Source organism: Buteo buteo, chromosome 21, assembly GCF_964188355.1.
Source record: "Buteo buteo chromosome 21, bButBut1.hap1.1, whole genome shotgun sequence".
In the NCBI taxonomy this organism is placed as follows: domain Eukaryota; kingdom Metazoa; phylum Chordata; class Aves; order Accipitriformes; family Accipitridae; genus Buteo; species Buteo buteo.
In genome coordinates, this window is record NC_134191.1 from 24,340,756 (window position 1) to 24,359,211 (window position 18,456).

The window sequence follows — 18,456 nt, forward strand, 5'->3', positions numbered from 1 at the left end:
TGCTCACTCTAAAACCTGGACCAGCATCACAATGCATAAACAATATACTTACCCAAGTTCTTTACTGGCTTACTATAAAACCTGCTTGTTTACAAAAGGTATATGGTATCATAAATCTGTCTGAAGCCTGTTCTCAGTTGCCTTAGCTCAGTGTTTGACAGAGGGCAATACAAATACCTTCTGGCACTTACTTGCTCTCCCAGGCTTTTGCAAGACACTCTAACCCAATGCTGGATGTTATTTCGAGATGTAGGAGGTCCAAATAAAGACAGACCAATACTTTCTGCATCCTCAGTGGTGATGTTCCTGAAGAACTTTGAAGGTTCTTGGACCCATGGTCTAGGTCCTCCTTCAAATAACATATCTTTAGAGGAACCCAAAGTCACTAAAGCAACAGATGGAGGATCAATAGTCTGTAATGAATGAATTAATTACAAATTAATGATTCTATTTACACATAGTTTGGTTGTACTTTGCAAAAGATACTTCCTTCTTAATGGAAGAGCTATCTTTGTTATTTTGATTAGGCTATGATTTTTCCCACACAGTGGTTTGTAAGAATGGTTATTCAAGAACAGAGTTGCACCAAAATAGTTAGCATCACCTACAAGAATTCTGTCTAGTCGGATTATATTCAATGGAACCCATGGATCCAAAGAAAAGTTTTAACTACACTCTAATCACATCTCTTTCATGAAGAATTACAGCAAAAGACCCTTAATATGCTCTTCTGAGCACATTCAGAGAGATAACATTCTACCACATTTTTTAAATAGACAAATGAATGAAATAATGGCAAATTTTACTTTCACTTGACAGTTCTCTCTGCAGCATGGTTCTGTGCACGTAATTATTCTCCGACACAAGTTTTACTTCAAACCTCTACAACAAATTCTACACTGATGTGCATCACTGGGACAGCCTGTGGTATTTATCATCACAGAAATTAACCTGACATTTTAATACACAATAACCATTTGTAGCTTGTGTTCCACATCACCATATTACTTAGGTGTTTAGTAAGAAAGAAACAGCAGCTAACTTAAAGCATGGTTCAATTCTTTCCATAGCTGCATTTTGGTTGGGAGAGAGAGAAGGCAAAGGTTGGCATAAATGTTCCTCTTTCCTCCCATTTACTCCCTGGTTGTATTTGTAATACAAAGGTAAAAACCCATTGGAAAACTATGAGATTTAGTGTCAAGTGTCTGCCTGCCCTTTGAATCCTGTTTATCTTTCTCCCACTTTTTATCTATTTTTAAAAAATAATAATTATAACACATCTGACATAAAAATGCTGCCTTCCATTTTTGGGCATCATAAATATTTCATTCTGCAGAAAGGAGGGAAAAGAATATGGAATTCTCTGTTCCACACTTCAAAGAAAACTAAGTTCTTCACTGAGATATCCAAGCACAGATTTTTTTATTATTTTTTTTCAAAGTGCACTTAATCTATCCTCCTTGTCACCATGTATTGGCTCTGTTAAGTACCCTAGAATCATTTAACTTTATATATGTAAAGCAGTGTTACAACACCTCAAGGGACTTTGTTAATAAATGTGAATGATACCAGACATATGAAAAATTCCTAATTAAAGGTACTATGCCTCTCTCACACATTGCTGCCAATAATAGAAAGTTTACACACTCTGCTTAGGATGTCTCAGCATCTTCAAATAATTATACTCAGCTATTTAAGCTATTTGACAGAAAAGCATATTTAAAAAGTAAAATCATCATTACAGTCACAAATTTGTAGCATTTGCAGAAACTTTTGTTCCAGATTTGGGGGAAAAAAAAACCTATGGTCAAATGTATTAGACTTCAGCTTTGCAGATTCAGTGCTAGGTCTCTGAAGATGAGGGTAACATAAGCATACTATTTCATATTTCCATATATTGACCCTGTACTCAGGTTCATTATTGCTGTTTTCTTTAGTGAACTGTCCAACCGTGAAATATGTTTCTCCCATTTGTAGGGAAAAAGCATACATTTTCACAGCCATACAGGCAAGCCAGCTTTGCTTTCTTGCAAAAATCAGTTTATATACCATTAAAGCAGAAATGATAAGTTAGGTCTACTTTCATTTGCTGTTATGGACACAGAATTGTGACTGCCCCCTTATTACCCTATTAAGCCAACTGTTAATCAGTTAAAATGGACAGTCAAGAAACAAAAGATTTGAGTCTCACATAATTTTCCACGCATCTAGAGTCTGCTGAAAAGTAATTTACTAATTCAGGTGTGCTGTGCAAAATAAGATATACATCCTCACTCAGATGAGAGTTGACTCCTATTACTGTCCTGCATATTTCTTCAGATGACAGCAATTGTGACTCTTTTGCCAAAAGTCTGAAAAATGGGCAAGGATATCAAATTCACTTTCCACTTCAGAAGTTGCAGCATGTGTTAGTTTGCTATCGCACTACTCCTCTGTAGTTGGCTTGCAATGTCCATGTAGGCAAACTCTACTACATATATGCTCCACAGAGAAAGGGTTAAAACACGATTCCCCAAACACTCCATAAATCTTTTCCTGTGAATCAACCACATACCTCATTCTTTTTAAACATACTTATTACATAACATCAACTTGCTATTTGTCATTTAAAGGCATTTTAAGCGATGGATTGCTTTAGGAACAGCAAAACCAGACTTACTTTTAATGGTAGATAAGCAGCAATGGTGATGCTAGCACTGAGGTGGACGTGACCATGGGTGTAACTAACAACAAGTGGTGTGTATCCTTGAGTTTCAGCTTTTACTCTGACTCCACTACAAAAATCAGCAGTTGGCTTAAGCCTTCCTGTCAGATAAATTAAAAATATATAAATACATACTTGCAGAGAAATGCCCAGGCATTTTAATGCAAGTTCAATATGGCTTTCCTTGACAAAAGCATTTCCACCAGAAGTAGAGATGTGTGCTCCAACCAAATGGATAAAAACGTTCCCTGTCTTTCATCTCAAACCCAACACTTACCAAAGTATCCACATCTCAAACTTCTTTATTGTCACACTGTTCTAAACAGGACATGAGTCTTTACTCTGGTACAAACTGATATAACTTCTATCTCTTACTGCATATTTTCATCTTGCTGTTCTAAAATGAAACTGGCTTGTTATTAAGCATAAATAAGTCACACTGCTTAGACGAGCTTTCCTGCACAGAATAACTTGAACTGTACACAATACATCATTTCTCTAGCTGAAAGTAAGGTATTTTCATGAAATTTCTCTGCTTACTAGAGGACATTTTGGGAGGGGTCTATTTTTAATTTTTTTTTTGAAACAAACAGTACAACAGCATACTACATAGTGACATTTAAAAGAGCTGCTTCTCAGGCAAACAGATGGCACAATGCAGACTGATTTTACTGGCTCAAGAGCACAGGAAAGAGCTTCCATACAAGAGACACTTGGAAAAAATTGATGGTACATCTGAACAGCATACTGAATTCAGTAGACACAGGAATAAGCACGTTGCTTAGTGTCCACTTAGCCCAGCAACATTAATGGCAATCCTTAAAAATAGCATGCATAGTCCATATTCTTAATAAACCTTACAAGAGGCATTTCTTAAAGCAATGAGCTTTACAATGACAGAGCTTTGGCAAAATTTAAGCAGTTGATTGTCTCAGTCACTTGTGAGGAAACAATGAACAGTGTTTTTCTAGAACTGAAAGTAGTGCTGGACAATTCGGGCAAAGTAGTTATTAATCTTAGTGTTCTAAGTCTTCCAATGCTACCTCAAACCACAATATACGTGGACCCCTCTTATGAGAAAACCCATCAGCTTTGTTACAGGAGCATGTTAAAAATACTAATCAGTAGAAAGACATACAGGAGAGTACACATTATCCAATAAAATAATTGCTAAAATGTTTTCAGAATCCCCCCAAACCATCAAAAATATCAAAGGGAAGTTCTGCATAAAAAAGTAAATACATTCTCAAAATAAAACTGCTCTGATCCCCACCTCTGAAGTTAAGCACCTCTGTGGGAATACTGTACACAGCAATTGAAACAGTGATTTAAAGGAGATGTGTGTGTGACTTAGTAACATCTTAATTTAACTTTCAAAAGAGGGAGGGGGTCAAATCACCTTGGAGTGGCATGAACACACCACTGTTTTCTACTTCCACAACTAAATCAAAGTGTGAGCAGTCGCTCAGTGGGACTGTCTCGCCCGATTCAACATTTGTTAGGCCATTAATCCTCAGGGGCAGCTCCAATATTTGGCCAACACGCGCTTCAACTTGACATGGTGTGAACTCCATCCCACTGGGTTCAGTTACGTACACCTGAAGGAGGAAAGTAACACAGGACAGAGATGTATGAACACAACCCCACAAAAAGACACCAGGAAGAAAAAAAAAGAAAAAAAAAAAGAAAAATAGACTTCAATATGATCTCCTTATTTTAATTAGCCCTCTCATATACTTATCCCAGCCACTGACTTCCCTCTGATTGCTGGAAACAATTCTTCTCAGATTTAACATTGCTTTTGTGTCTACCTGCCACAGAAAGGGCCAGGAAAAGCTGGTTACTATTTTAGTGCTCTTTTTCCATAACAGTCCAAGCTCACATTAGCTTAGTGATCCTTTTACTACTACTTCTATAATTCTGACTGATTTTAAAGTGTGGACTAAGTTGTGCGCTATCTCCAGGAGGTATTATCACCAACTGGGACAGATTTAGTACCCAACCTTGACTTTCACAGTGTAAATATTTGAACTAGACCTGATGTAGTTAGCAAGGCTCCCCAGCCTCCATCACTCACAGCAGCAGGTATGTAAAAGTTAAGGGAACTAATGACCTAAACACTTCCTAAATGGCTTCTTTTTTCTATTTTTTTTTCCCCCCTTCTTTCTCACATTTCTGTTGGCAAAATATTTTTAAAGGTGTCCAGGGCTCAACACTTCCCCACAGTAATATGTCTGAAATCTAAAATAAGTTAACAAATATCTACTGCCTAATCTAACAACCTTCTGCTTCAACAAGGAATCTTTATGTGAGAGATACTTTTGAAATCAAAAGGATTACTTTCAGAAATAAGTCCGGCAGAAATAGATCTTGCATGCTATTATAGCTGGTATGTTGATGAACAAGCCTTAACTGTATTATTTGCTATTCTGATTTGCTACTTTTCCCATTAATGTTAAAGAATCCACCCAAGACTGACTGCATATTTTGTAACAATATCTATGATCAAAGCTTTTCATTTGCAATATCTTAACTTCCTAACCATCTGCAAATGGCTTCAGCATAGAATATTGAACCATATGGTACAGAGTTAAAACTGTAATCCTTGTGGAACATAGTTAACTGTTCCTAAAACTTGCTCACTGAGGTCAGTAAATAGAACTCTTCAGTTACTCTATGAAGCATGCAATTCCTAACACAAGAACAAAGGCGTTCAAAAATAACCCATTCAGATTGTGCAATACACTGCTCTGAAAGCTCACATGGAGAGAAGTATTTTTTCTGTCTTCAGGCTTTGACTTATGTTTGAGGATAAGAAGTTTTAACTGAAAAAATCTTCATTCCTGTATCTCTTGCTGGTAATTGTCACACTGCTAAAAAGCAGCATCCTGGGCTGTCCAGAGAATAATTTCAGAGCAAGTCTGTAAACTAAATTCTGCACAAATTTCAATTTGTGTCATTATTTTAATCATTTAAGTTGTTATTTCAAGCATGAAGTTTCGTACCTCTCCAATGCATTTTGTAAAATTTACACAAATAATCTGAGCACAAAACCCAAGCTAATTTGCCCCTGAAAAAACCCAGCATTAGTAGATGCAGCTGTTCCTAGTAAAACTTGGTTAGAAATATCTTTCCCAAAACACACATACAAAAAAAAAAAATTAAAAAGAAAATCTGCTTATAGCTGTCTCTTCATTATGGGGCAGACTTGGCAGTCTTGACCAAACACATTTCTTAAAACTTTTGCCAAAGGGGACTTCGGTGCAACAGAAGTGCAGTATAACAATTACAGCAGTGCTGCACATGGGAATACTTAAAAATGATGAGGTATTTTGTAAAGCTAATGTATATATATTTGATGCAATCAGCTTGTTCCCCACCAGTTGCTAAATTACAGGCATGTATCCTGGAAGGAAGGTGCACTGCCCCAGGGCCTGCAAGACGTGCTTCCTAAATCAACTTCTATGCTCCCTCAGAAACAAAGACCATCACCTTTATAAAGCCTTAGCCAGATGGAGGTTGTTTGCCAGCCTCAATAGCATCCGCTTGGCATAAACAAACCTATTTCATTTATGACCATGCAGTTAGACAAACACAGCCTCTGGATCCCACATTAGCCACACGTGCTTAGTACATTATCTTAGTTTTTCTGAGGTCAGGAGCAAGTTTCCTCTTCTCTGTCAGGTTTCCATTCCAATGCTTAGCTCTTTGCAAAAGGCAGAGTTAAAGCATAGATTAAAATGCGTGAATTTGTGAAGGTAGCAGAGTAGTACTACTTCACAGTAATGAATATACACCACAGCAGTACTTACTTTTAGTTTCTATTCTATAATGATACAGGTCTTGCAGTTCCTAACAGCCTGACAGAGAGAGTAAGCACTGCCACAGTTTCATTAAGGAAAATTAGGACACAAGGAGATATTTCCAAATCAATAACATTCTAGAGAAGAACATTTAAGATTGTAGATTTACAGTGTTAACCAGAGCAGCTTCTTCACCTATCTTTGCACACTCTTTCCTGTGGGGCCGTTACATATGTTGTTCCTATATTTTCTTCACTCCATACCACACACTGATCACTCTGACCAAATACTAAGAATAGGGTACGATTTGCACAGAGAATGCAAAATCCCTCTTGGGAGGTGTATTTTTCATTCCTGTTTCCTCCTACTTTTCCTAAAAGGTTATTTTTTTTCTTGGCCAGCTTTGGTATCTAGATTCATTATGTGGCACTGTATTCATTTCAGCCACTGATCCAGGAAGGTATTTCCTTGGGCACCTTGATGATATCTGTCATCCTTTTATATTGAAGGAAAACACCCACGTCTTATCCTGCAGAATGCATTTTTAGTTTGGCTTGTCTGCTTAGATGGCTAAGCCAGTAGTAAATCACTGTTTCCTTCTTGCGCTCAGAACTTTCAACAAGGAAAAAGACCTGCCAAGGAAACAAGGAAGGGGCCAAAGTGGGAGTTACGTTAATGCAGTGGAAAGAGCTTGAATTCCCAGAAGCACGAACTCTGAAACTGGTCACTTAACCTACCTGCCACAGGGCAGGCAGGGAAACCTCTTGGGAACATTTTGGAAAGGGGAATGTCTATGGCATTCTCAGCTTCTACACTGTTTCCAAATCCATATTCAAGAGCAACCAGGGAAAATAAGAGTTCTACCTTCATTTCTCCGTAATGCAATGGATTCTGAACATCAATTGCCTGAATAATGCTGATGCCAATATCACTTCCAGTTGTCATTACTCCTTTGACTGTCACTGTAGCAACTGCCTGGTTAGAATAGGACCAGCTGAAGTTTCCACTTCCACCATGAGCCTAGAATACAGAAAGAAAATCTTTCAAATATTTTATGAAGTATACAGTTCTCATGTTTCTTAGCTGTCAAGCCTTTGAATATGTTGCATGAAAACCAGGGACACACTGAGCAACAATGTTGTTATTGAGGAAATACAGATAATATAATGCCTGAGAACTTTCAAATAAGCAAAGTGAAGTAAGAGATGAGAAGATTACTACTCTTCAATTCATTTTAATTTCAGCTTTCGTCATGCACATATCCTATGTGCTCACCAGTGCTGCTAACTCAAATATCTCTCTCCCAGCTGCAGATGTCTGATGCTCACAACTCCCAGTGCTAGAGTCAGTGCTTAGAGTTAGCAGAGCATTTCACAAATCGGCACACCAGAGGCCTGGCACATGGGATTATTGTACTTCTGAAAACTCCCACTGTTTCTCTGTTGCTGACAGCCAAAGTGCTGATTTGGGGTCTCAGAGCTGCTAACCTGACACTCTGTACCTACTAGCTTCTTTCAATGGGAATTGTTAAGGAATCTAAAGGGAAGAGAAAAGAAGGTGGGAGGCAGGGAGGAAACGAGGCAAGAGGGAAAAAAAAGAAAAAAAAAAGTCACTCTCTTCTTGGCATCAATTCCTTATTTTTATGCTGAAAAATAGCACGTCTACCTGCAGCCATTCAGCAAACATGCTGCTCCAGCAACTGATCAGCCATGGAATAAGCAATAGGCCCATATGGAAACTGTCCACTCTTACCACAAGCACTGCAAGGGTCTGCAAAATGTACATTCCCACAATGGCTTTTCAAGGAAGGAGTCAGCAACTGCCAAACTTACAACCTCAGGTTTAGCATGCAGATTCCCACAAAACCCCCAAACCAACAAAAAAGAAAATCCCACTCCTTTCCTAGAGCTCCTAACTCTTGAAGGGTTGTTTCAAGATTAGAAGAGCTTAAATGATTGGAATTATTCTGCAGATGAGGAAGAACTAGTTACTTGATATTATGGTCCACATCAATGGAGACAAATAATTATATCCACTGTATGAGCACTTGGCAGCCAGGACAGAGTAATATCTGCTGCAGGTTCATATTTTATAAAGTGAAGGGCCAAAAAACATTTTGCCAACACACACAGAGTATTGTCTTCCTAGATGTGTAATACTGGTTACCGAAGAAACATTATCATTACAATGCTGTAAAATGTATAGGTTTTAAACATTATCATTGTGAGCTATAGGAAGTGTCTGTTGAGACAAATACTGTGCAGAAAGGTACACTGAGAATAATGCATTTTTAAAGCAAGTTAAAAAACTCAAAACTTTCACACTCCAAAATAAATTTCAGAGTTCCATCAGAGTAAAGCAAGGGTGAACATGGGAGTAATTGGGTTTTTACATGTACTGTTTTAATTTCTCTAAATTCCTCAGCATTTGCTCTAACTTGTTTCATAATTAAAGTAAAATTGAACAAGATGATAAATCTTGTCTAGAAAGACAGTGTGGAAAATAAAGAAATCTAGATTATGCAGGAGCTTAGCTAATAACTGTTGGGGGGGTGGGGGGTGGAGGGAAATCAAAAGGACAGTCATTTCCCTTTTTCCTTCCCATGAGCATGTGCACAACCTGGTTACAGAAAGAGCACCAGATAAAGACAAATGGATAAATAGGTAACAGTGTGTGATAGGAGATACATGGGATGTGGCAAGAAACATCTGAAGAATGTAAAAGTTCAGAATGTTTTATAAAGATATTTTCAATTAAAACAGGGAAATGAGCAGAAAACATAAAATAGAAATACCCAATTCTTAATAATTCTATGGAGTCACATCTCGTTGCCTTAAAAACCAGATGCATTACTACATTTTTCTCTCTAGCAGTCAGTTTGCTCTGAGGAGAGAAAGGGTAAACCAGCTTCTATTTCAGTCTAATCATTATCCACAGCCTGTGGATAGGCTATCCACTCCACAAACTGTTACAAGTGACGGTGATACCCTCACTAGAAAAAAAATAACCTCCACATACTTAACTTCACAAAGATGGCACTTCATTTCTCTCATGCATGGAATGAAGGAAATGTCCTCCCCCCCCCCCCTTTTTTTTCCTTTTTTACTTGCAACAGAATCATCTTATTAGCACAAATATGAACAAAGCAACCAACAAAAAAACCAGACAGCTGACAAAGTAAAGCCTAAAAGTCATTCTGATACCATCTGGTAGGAGTTACTTTAGCTATAAACAGAATTCGGCTAGATCCAAAAATCCCTTTTAACTTATTTTCAGAAAAAGTCTATTCACCAATTTAAAATAGCCTGACTCAAAAACTATCAAGTAGGAGGCAAACACTAATCTACAGGCAGGAACAACAGTCAAGCTGTGTGCTATTGTAAACAACCACTAGTATTTTTGAATGGGCTGATTGGGAAAATTGAACATTTTCAGTAAATGTAAACTAATTTAAATGTTAGGAGAAAAAAAGTTTTTCTGTTTTTAATGAAAAAAATCACAGTAAAGTAAGAATACTGATGTAATTATTGGAGTAACACGAAGGAATATTCTCTAGTGAGATATTTGATGATATATGCAAGATAAGGTGAGACAAGAATAGAACTGTAAAAGAGTTGGGAAACAGAAAAACACATTTACTTTCCCTTACTGGGAAAACTCTAGCAGAAATTATGATGAAGTACTGAAAATGCTTATCTGTACTAAGAATTTTTAGCACACTCTGCTGGTGTGGTTGGGTATAGCATGAACTAAACCAATCTAATCCCACAGAAATTAAAAGTACAGATGACAGGACTAGACTCAATGGTGTTAACTTCAGATTTACACTAGGGAATGCAATTTTATCTCTATGGCATTGATTTGTTTACTTCAGACACCACGTGTCCCACTGCCTCTTTTTGTATACTGTTTACTTGAAGACAGACCCAAAACTCAGCACTACTCCATGCTAAAAGGGAGAGGTAGGAACTGTGCAAGAAACACTTGAGGGCAGGATCTGGGTATGATTGGGTTAACAGTCCAGGCTGGGGAAGCACAATGTTCTTTCCTCCAGTTGGACTATACTCTGGATACTGGAAGACAAGCCATTTGCTTCATGAAGTGTATGGAAGGAGTGGCAGCATGGATGCTAAGACACACATAAGAGGTGTAAGAAAAAAGTCCCTTTGGAAGGGCATACTCTAAATGAAACTGTGGCCTTTGCCTCCCTATAACTTTTTATTACAAGCATGCTGATGTCAAAGGTTGATAGGGCACTGCTCATTAATCTTGTCATGCCCTTTTTGCAGTCACTTCATACTCTGATGCATACTCCCATACTTCCATCCCTTTACAGTAAATGGTAGCATCTAATTATTAAGTTTTGTACTTAGGATGTTTTCTGTAGTTCCAAACCATTCTGTGCATATGTATGTGGTGCATCCTTGAGGGAGAGAGGAAGTGAATGAAAGACAAGAGGTAAAAGTTGGTGGGGTTTTTATGTTTGCTGGTTTCTTGTGTGCTTTTTTTAAACTACACATTAATTCCTGCAACTAACACCCAACAAAATTCCTCCAAATAAAGTTTTGGATATCCCTGTGCCTGAAGTATCCAAAGTCAACTCTATGTAAGTGATTACAGGCCTCACTGCACCTGTTTGAGCAATACTTCCTGCATTTAGATACTTCTTTGGCCTACCTGTATGGTGTACTGGTAGACTCCTGCTTTTGGCTGCCAAGGAAACGTCAAAATGCTGGGTGAAAGAACTATGGGAACATATATTTCAACATCTTGCTGGTTTCGCACTGGAACTGGTAATGTATGAACACCTCCATCCTACAAAAAGCAACAGCACAGTATTATAAATGGCACCATAGCGCTTCCTAGAATTAATGTTTAATCCTTATATAGACAATTTGTTGAAACCATCTCAGAGAGAAAGGAAAGCAACTATTTAAGGTCACGGATAAACAGTGTTACTTGTGAGCAAATAGTCAGCTCATCGCAGCAAAGTGTGCTATTGTATTAAATGAGTAGTATTACTATGGAGATATAGGTGCCCTTTCACTACTCCTAGTTTTTGAGACCTTGTCTGGAGAACTAATTCAGTAACTCTACACCTGCATTTACTCTTTGCTCATTCCACTCTGCAGCAGGTAAAGATGAAACTCAGCCTAAAAGACCCATTCCTCAACCCATCCCAAAATATTGGCCTTTACAACTTTGCTGTAATTGTAATACCATAATCCTCTGGCACAACTTACTGTTTCTTACTGGAACTCTGAAGGAAAACTTTAACAGCTCTCAGTAGACCTCATTTCATTCAAGAATACCTCTGACACAGAGAACGAGTATGGCTTATCATAGACAAGGATCTACTAAATCCTACTCAAGGAATCACTAAATGATTTCACAGCAAATGGGTTGAAGTGTTGAATTTTTCCAAGTTTCAAGCAAAAGCAAATCACTTTCACACCACGTGCCCTAGTTAGCCATACATTCAGCAGCCTGCCCAACTAGCAGAAAGTTAATGAATATTAATTTGAAGAAATCTGCAGGCTGATACTTTTGGCAGATTATCATTCCAGCATTTAACATCACTTACCAAAGGATAGAAAACTTTCCAAATGTAACTGAATGCAGAACAAGGCCAGGGTATGACACTGATGATCCTACCATAATAAATTGTAAAATTCACTCAGAGAATGTGAGAGGACCTTTGCACCAGCACAAGGATACGATATCTGCCCACATAAGTATCTGCCATGAAAAAAAAAATCAGTGCTGTGCACCACTAGTTTAACAGGTGTTTGCCACACTCGGTAGCAAAATCCTGAAGTCTTTATTTAAGCAAGTCTTCTGTTGACTTAATTGACAGTTTTCATGAAGTAAAGATTTTAGAATTTGGTTCTTAATCTTTTTAAACAAAGACAGCTTAGATCCATGTAAGTCTTAGGTTTCCTTTTATTGTCACTATTAAGTCACTACTGCACAAGTAAATAATTTTTAGGCCTACGTAAAAGCAGTAAAGCAGAAAAGTTATTATAAAAACATACCTGATCTACTACTGATGTCAGTGCAGCATCAATAATGGTCTGACCCTTCTTTATTGCTTTCACATAATGATATGATCCATTCAGAGATGACTTCAGCACCTCAAAATATTCTTTGGACAGCTTTGTATTAATTCTGATATTCTAAAACCAGAACATTAAATAGATATTGCCACAGGTAACTGACATTAATACTGTACAGCCAGCCATAAGCATATCAGCAATGAATCAATGAGAAAACAATTGTTTAATAACAGTTCGAAGGAACTTATCTGAAACTGAGTAAGAATTTTTCTCTGTGAAAGTTTCAGTCTTTCAGCAAGATTATATCTTTTAGACACAGCATTAACTCCACAGAAAATATTTACTTTTTAAAATTATCAGCGACATGTAATTTAACATGAAAAGTACCATTATTTATGCCACTAAATAATTCATACTTTACAATAATTTCTTAATTTTGTCATTCTTAAACACAAAAGGGGAAGAACATATAAATATACTGCCCCAACAGCACATTTCTTCTGAGATCTAGCTGAAACTCAGATCTATATCTCAAGAAGCAAATAAGTGCAAATAATGTAACATTTGCATAAATTCAATATTCTGAAAAGCAGTAACTTAATAAAATTGTTCTGCTTGCAAATGAACTATTTGAAGTTTTTCTTCTTTATTTTTTTTTAAAAAACAATATATATTTGGTACCTATAATTTGTCTTATTTAACTACCAAACACTGAAGTGTTTTAATGCTAGCTAATCATCTAAGCTTTTCCCATAATCAACTGAAAGGAAACAGGTAGCTCCTCAAGAGTTATAAGCCTACCTTAAGCCTCATTCTTTAATAGGAAAGATTACTTCTAGATGTGACAATATTATATTTGGGGGAGATTGATGAGAGGAAGTACCGTATTAGTACTGCTCTCCAGCAGTTACACTGGTTTGCAATTTCCAGTGCAATGCTTATGATACACGTTTGAAGTGCATTGCACAACTTCTTCCAGTTTTTTTCTACAGCACTTAAGACTCCAGTGGGCACTTTCATGTGGATCACCCAGAGTGCTCTTATAATTAAAAAAAACAAAACCAAAAAAACAAACAACAAAACAAAGGGAAAAAAGGCAAAGGCAAGAAATAACATGCTTTGACATCTCCCAACTCAATGTACATAAGAAACTACTCAACTAATTCCAAAGAAAGCCAGGATTTAGGAGACAGACACTCAGAAGCATATCACCATTTCAACTTACTTCAGATAAATACACCTTATTGCTTGATTTATCATACACTTCAATTGTAATTTCATAAAGTCTGCCCGTTTCTAGGACCCATCTGTCACCTGGATGAACTGTAAATCCTAAAAAACAGGAAATATTGAACAGCACAAACCAACAGCCTCTTTACATAATGGATATAAGCATTTTGCTTCTGGTACCCATGCTCTGAAGATGCACATTCATCGTTTTAAGCTGCTGAATACAGAGATGAAAGAAAATAAATATTTACTACTAAACCTATTTCACATTGAGCTACTTTTATGAATAAAATTACTTTTCTATGAAAAGTAATATGAAAAATGGAAGCGTGTATATACACACAGAAAAACACCAACACAAAAACAAGGCAAGAAATTATATTAAGAAATCAGGAAAATTGCAGCCAGTACCAACCTAAATACCCAGGATTTACAACATAGATAGTGCTGTTTGGTAGTCTGGAAACCCCTTGCATGCGAATACCTGAAGTCTCAGTAAAGGAACAGAAAAGTTTTGACAAAAGTCAAGTAAAGACCAGCTTGTTCCTGGGGCTCCTTGTGCCTCTTTGGATATTTAAAGCTAATTGTACACTGAAAATAAATGTTACCCCCACCACCCTGAAAGACAGTGAGCATTTTAGAGAGATTCCACTAGAGAATATAATGCTCTAAATATAAAAATTAAATAAAGCCCCTTCACATTTCCACATTGACTGAGGGGAACAGACATGATTTAATTGATCTTTTGCCAACCTAATTTCTTAGAACATTTCAAGGCATCAGGCAGCTCTGTTGAGACTGAATTCTCAGCAGTGCTGCTTTCTATGGCTCCACCAGATGCTCCTGATTTTCAAGAGTACTGGTACAAATATGGATAATTTTATCTTTTTGTGCTGCAAAAGGTAGAAAGTTTGTCTCCTGCCACGAAGACTGGATGGAAAAGCATCATCTAGGAAGGATACTCTTGTGCCCAAGTACGAGGTTAGTTTGTCCCTGCTGCAGTGCAGTTACAACTGACGTTGCCTGGTCCAACTTGGCAACCGGCCAGGATGGATCTCCCTCAGGACCAAGTACATTGTTCTGTAGCTGCAGTTCATACTGATCAGATGGCATCATTAATTCTGTATATAAAACAAGACAACATATGAAACAATAAAAGCAAGTGTGTCAGTGTTTGGATGCTGCTAATTATTGTTGATTAATTTTTATTGATACCTAGGTTACACATTAAATCCGAATTTTTAACGTCTTATAGAAATAGCATTTCTGAGATTGTATCAACACACACACACAAAATGAGCTTCTCACCTAACTGTAATTTCTTTGAAGCTACAATTTCCAACTAATATTACCCCACTATTTAAACCTAACATCCAATTCATTCCCAGCTTCAAAATTGGTCAAATTACTTTCTATGAGTTACTGACAATTTCTGCTGCTCCATTCTGCACTACTAGCTGATGTAGTGAGCCTAGTTTACTAGCCTAGTAAAACATGTCTTATCTAGTTTCGAAAACCAGAAAAAAAGAAAAGGAAAAAAAACAGGAAAAAAAAGAAAAGAAAAAAAAACACCGGAAGGAAAAAAAAAAAAGTCAAGTCACTACCAGCACAGGCTCCGTGTAAGCAACAGATGCAATTACAAACTTCCACACTTTTAAATGGACTTAAAGCCAGGTAACTCACACTTGTAGAAGCGGAGCAAATCCATTTGTCAAGAAAACATTTCTGTTAGAAAATTTACTAATCTAAATTTGGTTTAATTAAGAAAGTCAGACACAGTTTCTTAGTCAATGTGAAATAAATGAGTACATCTACAACAATAGTGTTAGCTCCTATTCTATGTTACCCTTACCTTTATGTCTGAGAAATCTGAAAGAGCATATCCTTTCTAGACACATTTTTTTTGAAAGAAAGAACTAAACAGCTGTATCATCATGTGCTTTAGGAAAACAGTATTAAATATTAACAAAGTAGTTTAAACACAATTAAAAATTTCTCAGCGGTTAAAAATTCACACAAAGCAGAACCCCCCTGGCCACTCCCCCCCCCAAAAAAAACCCAGGACAAACCTGTAATCTTCCCTTGCCTTATTTTCTGAACTCTGTACTGAATGTGTGTTCCTACCAGAAGATAAATGTCATATGCTGGATTTAAAAGGATGTTTTCCAAAATAAGCAATCTGACTTCTGCAGGATGTACATGCTGTTGATTGAGGGGGGAAAAAAAAGAAAGAGTAACCACATTTAAAGCAGCTCATTTGTTTGAAACAGACCATGCAGCAATAACTTATAATTTATAAGTGAAAAATATTATTAGTTGTAATTGGCTCTTTATTATCATCTCAAATTTTGTCAGAACAGGGAAATGCAAGGGACAATGAATAGTATAGAGATCTGCTCTGTGCCTACTGTGCAAGGCTGAAGAAAAAAAATCAAGTCTGTATGGACATCATTTTGGTTCAGTTTTCTGGAGAATACAGAAAAAATTGAATCAGATGCATAGCGACTTCTCAGACATCTAGAAATTTATTTTCCCTATTGTAAAACATGCTACCTCCATAAAATATATCCATTATAACTTCACAGAGGAATCTGTATGAAACTCATTGGTCTATTAAATTAGGAATACAACAGATAATTGTATAAATTCTATTACAGTTGTTTGAGGGATGTTCACTGAAAACGTGCAGTCTAGTAGCGGTGAAAGATTTAAAGGAACTACTAATGAGAAAGCCATAAAAAATTGCAAACGGAACAATATTATTTCAATTTTACTTACAGTATCAGCTCAAAACTAATTCAGAAAAATAAATATTAAAACAGAAAACCAACCAAGCTACAAGCATTCAAGAAAAAAAAGTCAGATTGATACCATGTAGAGTAATTATATGCAGCGCAATTAGGTAGAACTGTAACAAAAATACAATTCTTAACACCCGCTATTATTTGTGCCACATCACTGTATTACATACGTTTAGATAATATTTTCATAGAACACTTTCTACAGGTATGGGTTAGGTACTCCAAGGCAATTCTGCTTTAAGCAAAAACATTAAGTACAACATGTAGTAACACAAATCTGCAAAACCAGACTGCAGATATGAGATGAACTTCAGAAAAAACCCACCATTTTATAGAAGGATTTTTTTTAAGGTGCAGTATTAAGTTGACACTAGCACAATGCCAAGTATTCCTGTAAGCAATAACCCATAAAAACTCTCTCAGGTGTTTGTAAATTCTATTAAGAGAAAAAACAACTCTGTTACCAGAGTTAAATGAAAAAACTCAGTCACCACAAGTTACTAAGAAAGAAACAGCATGGATCTACATAACAGCTGGGAAGATGGCCAATACTGCAGTTTAACACCCTTGTAGCATTGACATTCTGATCCCAAAGCCCCTCCTTGGAGACCAGAATCTAATGAGGTAGATTAGATACTAACAAAGTATTCATATGACACTCATTTCAAGCACAACAGGAAATAAAGGTATATCCAATATAGCAATCCTTGTTCTAGCTATTTATTTATTGAAACAAAGACCTAAAGTGTTGTAGTTGGTTATTTTTAAAAAGAGTTAAAAGGCCAATGCCCTGTCCAGCATGATTCTAGTTATATATATATAATATGAAGGACTATCAGGAATAATAAAATTGTACAGAAGTATCTGAAGTGTATTCCTCTGCCACGGGGCCTTTTGTCAGAGTTACGTTTAGAAACGATCTCTGGCACATGCACCATCCTGGGTTAGGTAACTGCACCAAGGTAAGTGGATCAAACTCCAAGCCTTTCAGGGTGATCAAGAGCAGCACTGTCATCTTGTGTGATATGGGCTACAGAATCAATCCAGTAAGACAGAGATGCAGCACTGATATCCACAATGGGAACAATACAGCAGGGCAAACTTACAGCACTCCTGTAACATTGGACTATAAATAATAATAAAATTAAAAAAAAAAAAAAGATGAATGTAAGTTTCTTACCTTATAGACGCTTTCCTGTATTCTTGCTTTTAATTTAGAACTCCCTGTTTTCATTCCAGACACCAAAATGGTATCTCCTTGCTTGGCAACTTTTTCCATCTCCAATATATAGGAAGGTGGAATATAAGTGGATTCTAAGAACTTAAGTATACTGAAAGGTGAACCAAAAAGTGAATAGAAAATTGTTTACCAGTCTTTGTAAAGCCACAGAGAAACACCACCAGCATCTATTCCAAGCTATTTCCATTTTTAAGCAAATTTAAGATGTCTGCCTGGGACCAGATATCCAAATTTTACTCATTCTTCAAGATATCTGTAGTTAATTTCTGTGACTGATAAAAGTTTGTTTGAAGCTTGTTTGTGGGCTTTCAAGAGATATCAGACAACTGCACATGTTGTCTATAATGATCCCTCCAGTTTTTACAGTAGGTGTAGACTGCAAAAACTCTCTAGATTATTGTGGAACAACTGATGTGAAAGACCCAAAGCTTATGTTTATAAAAGCAACAGCTTGACAAACCAGAACGTAACTTTGACCTATATGAAGACGCTAGGATGCATTTAATAAATGACTATAAAAAAAAATAATCTACAAGCAGTATACTTGTAGTAACTGCTAGAAATTTCAGTGAGATGTGGCAACAGAGAGGAAAGGAATTTGCCACAAATGAGTAAACAACAG

General features: G+C 36.8%; 1 protein-coding gene across 1 annotated transcript in view; it reads right to left on the bottom strand.

The window, feature by feature from the left end:
* NUP210 (nucleoporin 210) overlaps positions 1-18,456 on the bottom strand; it is a 68,147-nt gene that overhangs the window by 33,713 nt on the left and 15,978 nt on the right. The window contains exons 5-15 of the mRNA XM_075052695.1: positions 17,775-17,925; positions 15,863-15,995; positions 14,756-14,914; positions 14,209-14,277; positions 13,789-13,895; positions 12,543-12,683; positions 11,185-11,322; positions 7,372-7,527; positions 4,104-4,302; positions 2,660-2,805; positions 192-413 (exon numbers count right to left, since the gene is read on the bottom strand). Coding sequence (XP_074908796.1) covers positions 192-413; positions 2,660-2,805; positions 4,104-4,302; positions 7,372-7,527; positions 11,185-11,322; positions 12,543-12,683; positions 13,789-13,895; positions 14,209-14,277; positions 14,756-14,914; positions 15,863-15,995; positions 17,775-17,925 — 1,621 coding nt within the window. The remainder of the gene's footprint in view (positions 1-191; positions 414-2,659; positions 2,806-4,103; positions 4,303-7,371; positions 7,528-11,184; positions 11,323-12,542; positions 12,684-13,788; positions 13,896-14,208; positions 14,278-14,755; positions 14,915-15,862; positions 15,996-17,774; positions 17,926-18,456) is intronic.